This window comes from Electrona antarctica (assembly GCF_951216825.1).
Source record: "Electrona antarctica genome assembly, chromosome: 3".
NCBI lineage: Eukaryota > Metazoa > Chordata > Actinopteri > Myctophiformes > Myctophidae > Electrona > Electrona antarctica.
The window spans coordinates 19030515-19043853 of NC_136808.1; the positions used below are offsets into that span (position 1 = coordinate 19030515).

The window sequence follows — 13339 nt, forward strand, 5'->3', positions numbered from 1 at the left end:
TACCTGTATATAGTATATTGTTCAACATATTCAACAGGTGGTGAAGCAGAATGTGACAGGTCTGCAATGGATATCCGATGTGGGTTGGATGAAACCTCACATACTCCAGACTCCTCACTTCATGCCACATTTGAGAGTCCTGGGTCTTGCCATCCGTCGTGGAGAAATACCAGGTCTCAAGGAATTCTTGTTAAAAATACATCCTGATAGCGATCCTGGCAACACCTTAGTGAGTCTTTTGTTAGATTTACAGTATTTACAGTATTTACGCTCAAATTTCAACTGACCTAATAAAAAAAAAAAATCACAAGGTATTATATTTATGTATTCATTGTGTTTCTATAGGTGAGGCAGTTCTGGGAGAGCACATTTCAGTGTAAAATTTCACCCCTTCCGTCAGAGTGGGTGGATGCTGGTGGAAGGGTGTGTACTGGACAAGAGGACCTAGAAACATCAGACAATACCCTTCTGGATGTGTCTAACCTCAGGCCAGAGTATAATGTGTACAAGGCTGTGTATGCACTGGCCCATGCCCTCCATGACATGTTGCAATGTGTGCCAGGAAGAGGGCCTTTCAGTGGGCACAGCTGTGCCAGTTTGCAGACAATACAGCCATGGCAGGTGTAATATCATTTCACAGTTTACCTGTTAATTTTTCTAGTTGGGTTCCAATTACAAATAACGAGTATAATGTCAGATCATGGCATGCCCCTTGGTTATGCAACATCTGTTGCCATAGTACTTGGAGCTCAGTCTATGACCTCAGTATTACATCGGATATGCCCATTAATGGGATACACAGATCTATTTGGATTGTTGGTTCTGAACATGCACTGCACTCCCACTGTTCTTCAGTGTGCGTCAGGGACGGATTAACCCCCACGAGGGCCCCTGGGCCGGTAATATTTGCAGGGCCCCCATAGCACACGTGCATGCAACGTTTTTGTGTTTTTCTCATCTTTTTAACCTAAATTTAACACAATTAACAGTCAATGAAGGGCCCCAGGAGCCCTTTTCAGGGCGTCAAACCTAGTACCTCACGGTCCAATTTCCACGAGCGCCCCTGAGAGCCAAGGGCCCCTGGGCCACGGCCCCACTGGCCCAATGGCTAATTTGTCCCTGGTGTGCGTGTGTGCGTGCGTGTGTGTGTGTGTGTGTGTGTGTGTGTGTGTGTGTGTGTGTGTGTGTGTGTGTGTGTGTGTGTGTGTGTGTGTGTGTGTGTGTGTGTGCGTGCGCGTGTGTTAGTGTGTGTGCACGTATGTGCGCGGGCGTGTGTCAACATCAAGGCAACTCAATGTGCTTTACAGAAAACATCGAGCAAAGGAAATGCAAAATAATAAAATTATAAAATGATGACATTAGGATCAGGGACGTGGTGGGCCCATAATTCCCGGGAAGTGGAGTTGCGGAGGCCCTCTAGGCGCACGGCCTTTAAACGGCTGGCCCAGACCGGCCTGGACTGGACCGGCCGTTCGGGAGTTGTCCCGAATTTCCCAATGGCCAGCACGTCCCTGAATAGGATGTAGAAAACCTAGAGGAAAAAAAACGGACAAAATAAAAAAAAATCGAAGAATTGATAGATAATGAATATATGTAAACATGACATTGGTGAGCATAAGCATGGAAAATGGACGTAGGTTTAAAAAAGTAATATGTCAAATATTTTCTTACAGTGATACCTTAGTAATTGCCTGGCAGTAAATGTTTTTCAGTGTTTGGAACAGAAACACAAGCCTATGGAGGATAATATTGAGGTGGTGGGTTGGTGACAGTCAGTGGTTCACAAACCTTTTCACTCAAAATTTGCCAGGCTGGGACAGTGGGACCCAAACTAGTGAAAATAACAGATGTACAAGCCTGTAGATCTGCTATTTCCACTACTCGTTAAATGATTATTATTGTTTATTATAATTTTATTTTATAGAAATTATTGTATTTTATTTCTGACTTTGGAAAATAATTGAATTGTTTTTAATTGAGTTAAATTGAATTAAAGTTGTGATTATTTCATTTTGTTTAAATCTTGATATAATGCATACATATGTTCATGTGTTGTTCATATAGGAAACAACAAAAGGGGATATTTACTCATAAATATTTACCCATATTTACTTTACCCATAAGATTGGTCCTCGAAAACATGAACACTTTATTATTGGTCTCGTCATGCATTAATGCCCCATTTTCATTTTAAAGGGTGTGCTTAATGCAACAAATGTCATATTATATTGTTTTGTTTATTTACTTGCTTATTTACTTGCTCTTCATACATTTCTAGCTTTTGTATTACATGGAAAAGATCAACTTCACCACATCATTTGGAGATCATGTAACATTTGATGAGAATGGCGATGCGTTACCAATCTATGATGTCATGAACTGGGCATGGCTGCCTGATGGAAGTGTAAAGGTTCACAACGTAGGTTTGTTCAAGAAGTCAGCCTCCGGAGATGAACAACTCATCCTTGATGAAGACAGTATCTTCTGGAGTTTTGAATCCACAAAGGTCACTTGAGTTGGTCACAACTTACGATATGGAGCAAATTCATATGCGTAATTAATTCTTAATTAATGATTAACTCATACATTAATTCACCGTTAACAATTCACTGTTAATTCTCTCCTTGCTACTACTAACCGCCAATGAACACTCACTCACGCGAAGAACACTATATTTCCGCATTTTCTTGATTTGGGCACTGCGGAACTGCTAACCTCCATGAATGTGCCTGAATCGATTCATGAACGAGCGAGCGCTCTGTGTTAAACCCCAGCTGCGCACTCTTTTGCTCGTACATGTACTTGCTTCAAGGTTTCCCACTGCCAGCAACTCTGGGGACCTGGTCTGTCTGTGTCCTCTTATTCCCATATATGGAGATCTGTATATCTGTCTGTCCATGTCCCTTTTATGCCCTTATATGAAGATCCCAGAGGTTATCAGTATGTCCATATGGGCATCAGGGGGATCAGCTATTCTGGAAAGGCAGGGGGTGCCATGACAATCAATTGGCTTATTTGGGCTACGGCCAGAGCCTTTTCTGGCGGTTGTGGTCAACTGCCTATATCCGACCGACTCTACGCTGGGCACTGTGCACTCCCTCGGGTCATCTGCAATGCGTGTGCCGAATTTGAAATCAGTCAAACGGTTCTCGAGAAACGTGGATTACAGACGTATACATACATAGCTATCCAGACGTACAGAGATTCATTTATTGTAAGATTAATGATGAATTCATGTATGAGTTCATCATTATTAAGTGTTAATTAAGCATTAATTAAGTAGCCTATATGAATGTGCTTCCTATAGTAAGTTGTGAGCTTTCAAAAGGGCTAATGATGAGCTCATGATGTGAATGTAATTTATTTTGACTGAAATTGATCATTGTTACTTTCCTAGGCACCTCGGTCAGTGTGCAGTGAGAGCTGTTCCCCTGGAACACGTGTGGCCAGAAGGAAAGGGGAACCTGGCTGCTGCTTTGACTGCATTGCTTGTTCTGAGGGAGAGATCAGCAATGAGACAGGTTCAAGTTGGTTGGTTCACATTATGTTGCTATGTTGTATGTTATCTTTAGGACGATACTGTCCCTTTAACCCTGCTCTCTTTGGCAGACTCTACAGAGTGCACCACTTGTCCAGAGGACTTCTGGTCCAGTCCCCAGCGTGACCACTGTGTCCTTAAGAGCATTGAGTTCCTTTCCTACCATGAGGCCCTGGGTATCTCCTTGACAACCATCTCATTGCTAGGCACACTTATCTGTGCCATTGTCCTGGGAATCTTCATCTATCATCGAAGCACACCCATGGTACGCGCCAACAACTCAGAACTCAGCTTCCTTCTCTTGTTGTCACTCAAACTGTGTTTCCTGTGCTCACTTCTGTTCATTGGACGTCCCAGACTCTGGACTTGTCAGCTGAGACATGCAGCATTTGGAATAAGCTTTGTGCTGTCTGTCTCATGTATCCTGGTAAAGACTATGGTGGTTTTGGCTGTGTTTAAGGCCTCCAAGCCTGGGGGTGCAGGCATTATGAAGTGGTTTGGTGCTATGCAGCAGAGAGGAACAGTTCTGGCTCTTACTTTTGTCCAGGCAATAATCTGCACAGCCTGGCTCATGTCTTCCTCACCAACTCCTTACAAAAACACACACTACCACAATAATAAGATAGTCTTTGAGTGTGTGGTGGGTTCTACAATTGGTTTTACAGTGTTATTAGCTTATATTGGTTTACTGGCACTCCTCAGCTTCCTCCTAGCATTCATGGCCAGGAATCTTCCAGACAACTTCAATGAAGCCAAGTTAATCACTTTCAGCATGTTGATCTTCTGTGCGGTGTGGATAGCCTTCATACCAGCATATATCAGCTCTCCAGGCAAATATGCAGATGTAGTGGAGGTATTTGCTATTTTAGCATCTAGTTTGGGGATTTTGGTGGCACTGTTTGGACCAAAGTGTTATATAATCATTTTGAAACCAGAGAGAAACACTAAGAAGTCCATCATGGGCCGAGGTGCCACCAAGACATGAAAAGCTTTCTTCAATGACAATACATTTTCCCTGCATGTTTTTATAACAAAAAGGGTATATGATTATATTTGTTTGCATTGTTAGTAGGCCTATATTTAGTTTTTTTTACAAGATTAAACCATTAAGTATAATAATTCAATCAGAGAATTATTATGTACAATAATTACTCTCCCTTAACGGTTCGATTTGATATTGTACTGTGCACGCACTACACTGTAGCCTGGTGTGTGTGTGTGTGTGTGTGTGTGTGTGTGTAGGGGGAGAGGGGGGGGGGGGGGGGGGCATGAAGCATGCAGTCTGTGTTGGGGAGAAAAAGAGAGAAAAGGGGGGAGCCTAAAGTGGTGATGATTATGATGGTCACCACTTCAGGAAGTAGGCCACTTCCTGGATTATGCAATAAGGCAATGTATGTGTACTGTACAAAATGTGAATATTTTGTGGGCAGGATGATAAATCGTAAACCTTGTCTGACCACTTATCAATGGTGGTGGAAAGTGCGGAGGCATGTGAACGTGCATGGGCTGGGAGTAGTGGGGGAAAAGCTGCAGCTCTGTCCATGGAGTGGGGTTTCTAATGATGAATATAACCATAGGCATGAAACATTACCCACCCAGCTGGCACCAGCATTAAGTGCAAGACCCAGGTCTCAGGAACCACAGCCATGTAACCACCAAGCAGCCTATTGTGTGGTAGACTGCAAGGCCTTTAAATAATGACTCCGAAGTAGACAGTGCAGTCCATCCCTATGGTGGCCCCTGAGGCTCAACTCTGACCGGCTACATATAGAAATGTGGCTGGTAGAGAGATGTCAGACATTGCGCAATACTCAAGAGATACAATACTTGGACCTCTTAAGCTGTTGTATGATAATAATTGGCTGATTTTGACTTTTTGACTCAAAGGCATTCATTGATATGATGTACCATATGATGATATGAGAGCGCCCCTCACTTCACAGACATGATTTTTAGCTACAGTATAGCAACATTATTCCCCAAAAATCTCTTAGGACTTAGAAGATTGGTTTAGAACAGTGGTTCTCAAAAATAGCAGATGTAGCCTACAAGCTCACAGTGCGTCACTTGTACATCTGCTATTTTTGAACTTTTTAGAAAAATCTGAATAATGAATAATAATGAATAAGTGAATAATTTTGTAACACGAATCTTCTCTTCTGGGGGTCCCTGGCACAAAGCACTTTTCCATTGGCCAAATACATATCATTTTAGGGGTCCTTGACACAAAAAAGTTTGAGAACTACTTTACAGTAGAAGGCATTTTTTTTATGGAATCAGCCTCAGGTTTTTTAGCGAAGGCTAAACTGAGGGAGTGTAGAGGATAGTTGTGGGTGGTTGTTGGTGTGGACTGGAGCTAAGACTTAGGGAAATCAAGGGAGTCCTGAGCATGTCCTCGCCTCCTGGGCCGCCCCCCTCTTGGCTCACAGAGAGACTACCTCCAGCCACTGCAGTTCTACTGTATAATACTTTACCATACAGGTGGACTACTGTAGTTATAATGTAGGCCTATTAACATTTTACCATACAGTTGTACTAGTTATATTGGATCAACACACCAAGCATACAGATGTACTAATTCAAGTATAGTAACATATAGATGTACTTTAACATAAACTATACAGTTTGGTTAAAATAACCATTGATTCATTCAAATAAGTTCCAGTTTGCAGAATGCAGAAATGCATGTGTGGGGGAAAGAAGTAGGTAAAATAAAAAATAAACAAAATGTAAAACAATTACTGGAAACACTAGTAATAACTAGATCCAAATCCCCAAAAAGTACAATCTTCAAAAGGAAATAAGGTTGTTTAGTACAGGTGATAGCCTACGTTTATGGTCATGCAAGTGGAAGAAAAAAAAAGGGAAAAAAAGAAGAAGATTATGACACGGCTCTGTAGAAGTCAAATAATAATCAATTAGACCTGTCATCCAATGGGGGACATTCAGTTTTCAGCTTCACCCAGCAGAGTGCTTCTCAAGTGAGCACTATATTTCTCAATGTCCCCTGCTGGTATCTTCAGTTTGTGGGACTCTGAATGGATCAATCAATTTACACAACAGGAAGACGGATGGAAGCTATACATTAATCAGATAGCTGGGTTTGATAAAAGAATGCAGGCTCCCGTGTGGATCTGGGACTTCATGTGGTCAATCTATGATATCAGTCATCCATGACCTACCATGATGTATGACGCCGTTTTTGGTTTCAGAATGCCATTAAATTCCATTATTATTATATCAATTAAATTCAAGTTAAATATTTAAAAAATATATATAAAGCAATGTCGAGAATTGTATTCAGGTACTAGCTTGGCCTTACTGGAAGCATGCACAAGGCATGAGGTACTGATTGATCCGGCAGTCTGCAGTATTATCCCGGGACAGACACAGACAGACCCATTTTAGAGGACTCTTCTACAGAGTTACACTGTAGAAGAGTCATCAGAAAAATGGAAAAGAATGAATTCAAAGACACAGTTGGTTGCATCTGGACATGGAGGATGGACTGATCTGCCCTGGTACTATGCCACGTATAGTCTCTTGTCAATGGTGCTGGGAATGGGTTTAATATCTGTTCCTAGCTGCTCCTCAATGCCTTTGAGGTTAAATCGGTCATTATAAGTGATCAGGTTGATGGCGAGACCCAAATGTCCAAAACGGCCAGATCGGCCAATGCGATGAAGATATGTTTCCCCTAGCTTGGGGAAATCAAAGTTAATGACGACGTTGACAGACTGAATGTCTATTCCTCTTGTGAAGAGGTCAGTGCAGACGAGATTGCGGCACAGGCCATTTCGGAAGTCATGGAACACACGATTGCGGTGCTCCTGTCTCATTTTTGCATGAATGTAAAAACACGAGTAGCCCAGCTGGGAGATCTTCTTGGCCAAGAGCTCTACTCTATGAGAGGAGTTGCAGAAAATAATGGACTGGTTGATCTGGAGCTTGGAGAACAAGGTGTTAAGACAATGAACCTTTTGCTTTTCAGTCACAAAGACATAATACTGAGTCACCCCTCTCAGGGTAAGCTCATCCATCAGGTTAATCTCGTACGGTTTATGCAAGTGAGAATTCATAAACTTCTGCACGCTGACGGGGAACGTTGCAGAGTAAAGCAGGATCTGCCTCTGTTTAGGCAGGAAGCCCAGAATATCCTCCACCATCACCACAAAGTCCTGAGACAGGAGCTTGTCGGCCTCATCCATGACGATAATTTGCACCTGGCTGACTTTGGCTACTCCCTTCTTGATGAGGTCTAAAATCCTCCCGGGAGTAGCAATGACCACATGTATCGTTTTGTCGAGTCTCATGATGTCATCCCGTAGGTTGGTTCCGCCTGTTGTTGCCATGACCTTCACCCCACCCATATGTTTGCTGACCTGGATACAGATCTGGCTCACCTGCAGAGCCAGTTCTCTTGTAGGCACAATGACCAGAGCTTGTATGCAGTCCTTCCTCAGGTCAATGTGTTCGAGTAAGGGAATGAGGTAGGCTCCGCTCTTTCCCGTGCCATTCTTGGCTCTGGCCAAGATGTCCCTTCCTGATAGTGAAATGGGAATGCTCTCCTCCTGGATCGGGGATGGCTCTTCCCAGCCCATCTCAAAGATTCCTATAAGAAGCTCCCTCTTTAGACCGTAATCTTCAAATTCGCTGCCTTTAGTAGCAGTCACATCCAAAGTTTTCAACCTTGTGTCCTTTGGGAGGAGTTTCAGAATTTTCTTCCAGTCGTCTCCAGGCTTGATGACAGTGTTGGCTGTGGGAGCTGGCTGGCTGCTAGCATAATTGATTGTGCGGGAGCCATTTATGTGGCTTAGTTGCATTTGTTGTGGGCCTCCGCCTGGTCTTCCAACAGGCTTAATGGAAATGCTACGCCGGCCATTTTGATTTGACAAGCCCGAAAGTACTGCAGGGTTCTCTGTTCTCGTGGTGCTGTTTACACAATCTGTCTGTTTTAACAGCAGAGACATTTCTACAGATCAAAAGTGAGTCCAGTTACCACCTGGGATCTATGCAAGCTGACAATTGACCTTCCCGTTGGCAAAAATGTTGATCCAAAAGCAATTTATTCAGTGTTTAGGTAATAGTGTAACCATTTAAAGACTTGCTTAGCTTAGAGCACACCTCGTATTGTCCTTTCAAATTGTTGTTGAGATTTACCCTCGGACTCTTGCAATGTTAATTTTACTTTGTAGTGTTTGCCAGTGTACAAAGAGGTTTATGAAACTAAGCCTAGCTTATAACTATATCTTCAGCAATGATGTCACTTAGTTGACATCATTGCTGATGTCACTGGAGCAAACCAACTGAAGGGCATTTCCTCATCTCTGTCAGGCTAGAAGTGACGGTCTGCTATTTTGAAAATAGCAGATCTACAGCTCACAACGCCTCACGACGCAAGGCGTAGTGAGCTTGTAGATCTGCTATTTTCACAATATTTATCTGTGGAACTGAGTCAAACTAAAATGCCTCAACTCCTACATTCCAAGTGCTTGTCAGGAAGGGGGTTTCCCAGTTCACATATAATAATTATTTTGAGGGGTCATGGCCTGAAATTACACTGCATTACAAGATGTCAGCTATAAGCTTCAACATGTGGCACATACCCTGTCCATATTGAAGCTTTAAAGTCTTTTAACATAAACAGAAATTACATTGTCCCTGTCTTTGTGTCTGAGTCTGCCTGTGTGTCTCTCAGTGGCTAATCCAGCATACAAAATGTACGTTTTAACTGTTTTGATTTTGATTGATTGAAATATTTATTAACAGTTTGCAGAATTACAGTACAATTCAAGCACAACTCAATACAAAGACTGTTAACTGTGAGTGGACGACCCAATAAAGCATTACACTTGTTTACAAGAGGGTCCACTGATGGATTTATAATTAAGATAAAACCCATTAGTTGCATATAAAATGCAGAAGGGACAATTAAGGATTCCAAAGATATAAAGGACTGTATCATACTGAATTACTGAGCTTCACAGAGCTAAAACTATAAAAAATACTTCTAAGAAAGTATTTAAAAGTACGGAGGAATACTCAGCACCACAATGGTAAATGGCTACCAAATCTTTTAGATGTCCAAGTTCACAATTAGTTTTTAACAGGATTACTTTAAGCAGGAAATACTCTTTTAGAAAAATACCTTTAAGTAACCAATAAAAAGAGGAGTCCACCAGAAGAAGGATTGTCGAGTCAGAACAATTATGGTTTAGTTAATTCATTTTCAGATCAGAGAGACAGAACAGATCCACAGACAGCCAAATTACAAAAAACTCTCACCCTGTGCGACAAACGGCACAGGGTTCTCTCTCTGCCGGACACAATCATGTGCCAGGCAGTAATACTGTAGAATACAATTGTTGATACACATTTCATTGGCTGAATCCACAGTTAATTTCCACTATGCCACGCTGGCACTGCTCATTGGACCAGCACATAGCTGATGAGACTGATATTGGGACAGCTCCCTTAATTCCGTCATGGAGAGCCATAGGCCGGGAAAGCGATGACGCTGGCGTTGCTATGGCAACCTGAAGATAACCTTTCTTCCCGGCTAGCTGTGAACTCTTACCAGAGAGAAATGCTCTCTCTCACTAGGCCTCAAGGCCACACTGATATCGAAGCAGCTGCATGTAAACTAAATCAAAACAGCACACTACAGTATGGTGACTTTTGGTGGCTACAGGCAGACAGTAAAACTTAACTTGGCGTCAGGCAACCCATAATATAATATGATATAATAATATAGGGCTGAGATGATTAGGCCTGTGGAGGGTGACATGACATAAATAGGATAAGGAGAACACGGTCTGGGCCAAAAGGAACATATTGACACAAGTCCACAAAAAATACCAAAGTAGCAGATCTACCAGATCCATCATCCACCTTGTTCAATTCATCAAAACATTTAGAGACGTACAAATATACAATTCTATAAAGCCAAAGAGCAGAACGGGAATTCATCATAAATGAGGTAAAAAGGGAAATTAAACATATACAGTGAGGGGGGTGGGGTGGGTGGGGGGGGTAGGGCGATTCAGATTTTACGGGGGCCAGTTTCGATTTGCAGCCGTCCGTAGGTGCCCTTTGAGAGCAGATTTGAAGGAGTCAAGGGATTCGCATGATTTACATTCCAACTGAACACATGACCAAACGCAAGCTCTAGATGGCGTCCTGTCTCCAGGGGAAAAAACAGCTGCAGTCTGGTTAGGCCTATGTGAACATATTTATTTTAGGAGGTGTGTGTGTGTGTGTGTGTGTGTGTGTGTGTTTTGATTGATTGATTGATTTATTAACAGTTTGCAGAATTACAGTACATTTCAAGTACAACTCAATACAACAACTGTTAATTGTGAGTGGATGACACCATAAAGCATTACACTTGTTTACAATAGGGCCCACCATTTTCAATTCATCAAAACAATTAGACGTACGAATATACACAACTATATAGTCAAAACAGGAAATCATCATAGAGGAGGTAAAAAGGGAAAAGAAACATATACAGTGAGGGGGAAAAGGGGTGGGTGGGGGATTCAGATTTTACGGGGGGCAGTTTCTAATTGCAGCCGTCCGTAGGTGCCCTTTGAGGGCGGTTTTGAAGGAGTCAAGGGATTCACATGTCTTAATGACTGTTGGTAGGGCGTTCCACATTTTGGTGGCATAGGAGCGAAATTAATGTAGTCCCTTGTTTGTGCCGAATCTGGGTTGTACATGGTTAGTTGAACTCCCTCTGGTGTTGTGGGTGTGGACTTCGTTGACATTAAGGAAGTATTTAGAAAGGTACATGGGTATCTTGGTGGTGTATCGAATCTTGTGGACCAGACCCATTGCAAGATGCTGTACTCTGTCGTCAACCCTAAGCCATTCCAGCCTGTCAAAGTGGGCAGGGGTGAGGTGGGTTCGGGGAGTGAGGCCAAGTAGGAGCCTGACCAGTTTGTTTTGGGAAGTCTGGAGCCTAGTTTTAAGGGCCTTAGAGGTGCTGTGGTACCAGGAGGTGCATGCATAGTCGAAGAAACCTTGTACGAGGGCTCCTGTTAGGGTCTTCAAGGTGTTTTTGTTGACCAGTGAGGAGATCCTGTATAGGAATCTTGTTCTTTGGTTGACTTTTTTGATTATGTTGGTGGCCATTTTATCACCGGAAAGATTTGCCTCCAGGATGGAACCTAGGTAGGTAATTTCATCTTTTCGTGTGATAATATTGTCACCCACTCTAACTCTAAACAGCTCACTGGGAGGGGGGGGGGGGGGCAGTGTTCCGTTCCCCTCCACCATCTGTTCTCTCCCCTCCAGGTAGGATTGCATCTAGCTCACTGAAGTGCTATCAAAACCAATTGCTTTCAGCTTGTTTACCAGTATGGAGTGGTTCACAGTGTCAAAAGCCTTTTGGAGGTCCAGCATGACCATGCCGCAGTATTTGCCAGCATCCACCTCTTGTTTGATGTGGTCGCTCAAATAGAGGAGGGTATGTGTCAGTGGAGTGGGATGTTCTGAAGCAAGATTGGAATTCATACATTAGTTTTTTGTGGCAAGATACTTTTGAACCTGTTCATAGACTATTTTTTCCATCACTTTCGAGATGGAGCTAAGAATAGAAATAGGGCGGTAGTTGCCGGGGTCTAATTTGCTCCCTTTCTTGTGCAGGGGGGTTACTTTGGCCAGTTTGAAATCTTGGGGGACCTGTCCCTGTTTGATGGAGAGGTTTATTATGTGGGTGATAATAAGACAACCCCCATTTGGTATATTAAAATGTGGCTTAAAAGTTGTCTATAGGCTTACTAGTAGGCCGCGATTGTGTAGTAGGGGCGACTGTGGCTCAAGAGGTAGAGCAGGTCGTCCAATGATCCATGAGTCGGCGGTTCGAATCCCGGCTCCTCCTGTCTACATGTCCTTGGGCAAGACACTGAACCCCAAATTCCTCCCGATGTGCTGGTTGGTACCTTGCATGGCTTCCACCGCAATCGGTGTATGAATGTGTGTGTGAATGGGTGAATGTAATGCACAATCTATGTAAAGCGCCTTGGATAAAGGCGCTATATAAATGCACCATTTGCCTATACTACTTTTAATCTGCTGCGTCTCTGTCTGTTTGTTCTTTATCTAATCAGGATAAGAATGAGATGTTTTTTGTGATTTAGGAATGTTTTGTTCCTGAGCCATTAAGCCCGGAAGAGCGAATATGTGAGACTGTGAATCTCTTTCCATCTTTACTCAACTGTGTTCTCACTGTTCTGTGTTCTGGGCCTGGGCCTGGACTCCACTGCTTTGTCACATGTAGTTTTAACTTGAAATACCTCCAATTTCTCCTGTAACTAAACTCATCTTCTGAAAAAGACTATTTGGAAGCCATTTTGTCTCTGAGTGAAGCTACAAATACAGTCCACTGTCCACTGTACAGCAACTTGCAATGGGTCTGGTCCACAAGATTCGATACACCACCAAGATACCCATGTACCTGTCTAGATACTTCCTTAATGTTAACGAAGTCCACACCCACAACACCAGAGGGAGTGCAACGAACCATGTACAACCCAGATTCGGCACAAACAAGGGACTAAATTCTTTTCGCTCCTATGCCACCAAAATGTGGAACGCCCTACCAACTGTCATTAAGACATGCGAATCCCTTGACTCCTTCAAAACCGCTCTCAAAGGGCACCTACGGATGGCTGCAATTCGAAACTGGCCCCCGTAAAATCTGAATCCCCCCCCGCCCCCCCCCTTTTTTCCCCTCACTGTATATATTTCTTTTCCCTTTTTACCTCCTTTTTGATGAATTCCTGTTCTGTCTATAGA

At 42.9% G+C, this 13339-nt stretch overlaps 1 protein-coding gene across 1 annotated transcript; it reads right to left on the reverse strand.

Moving 5' to 3' along the window:
• Positions 1-7062: 7062 nt before the first annotated feature.
• LOC306919675 (putative ATP-dependent RNA helicase ddx6) lies at positions 7063-8508 on the reverse strand (the record flags this gene model as incomplete). Its single annotated transcript, XM_079496230.1, has 1 exon — positions 7063-8508. One exon carries the CDS (start codon positions 8506-8508, stop codon positions 7063-7065), a length of 1446 nt encoding a protein of 481 aa, XP_079352356.1.
• Positions 8509-13339: the final 4831 nt, after the last annotated feature.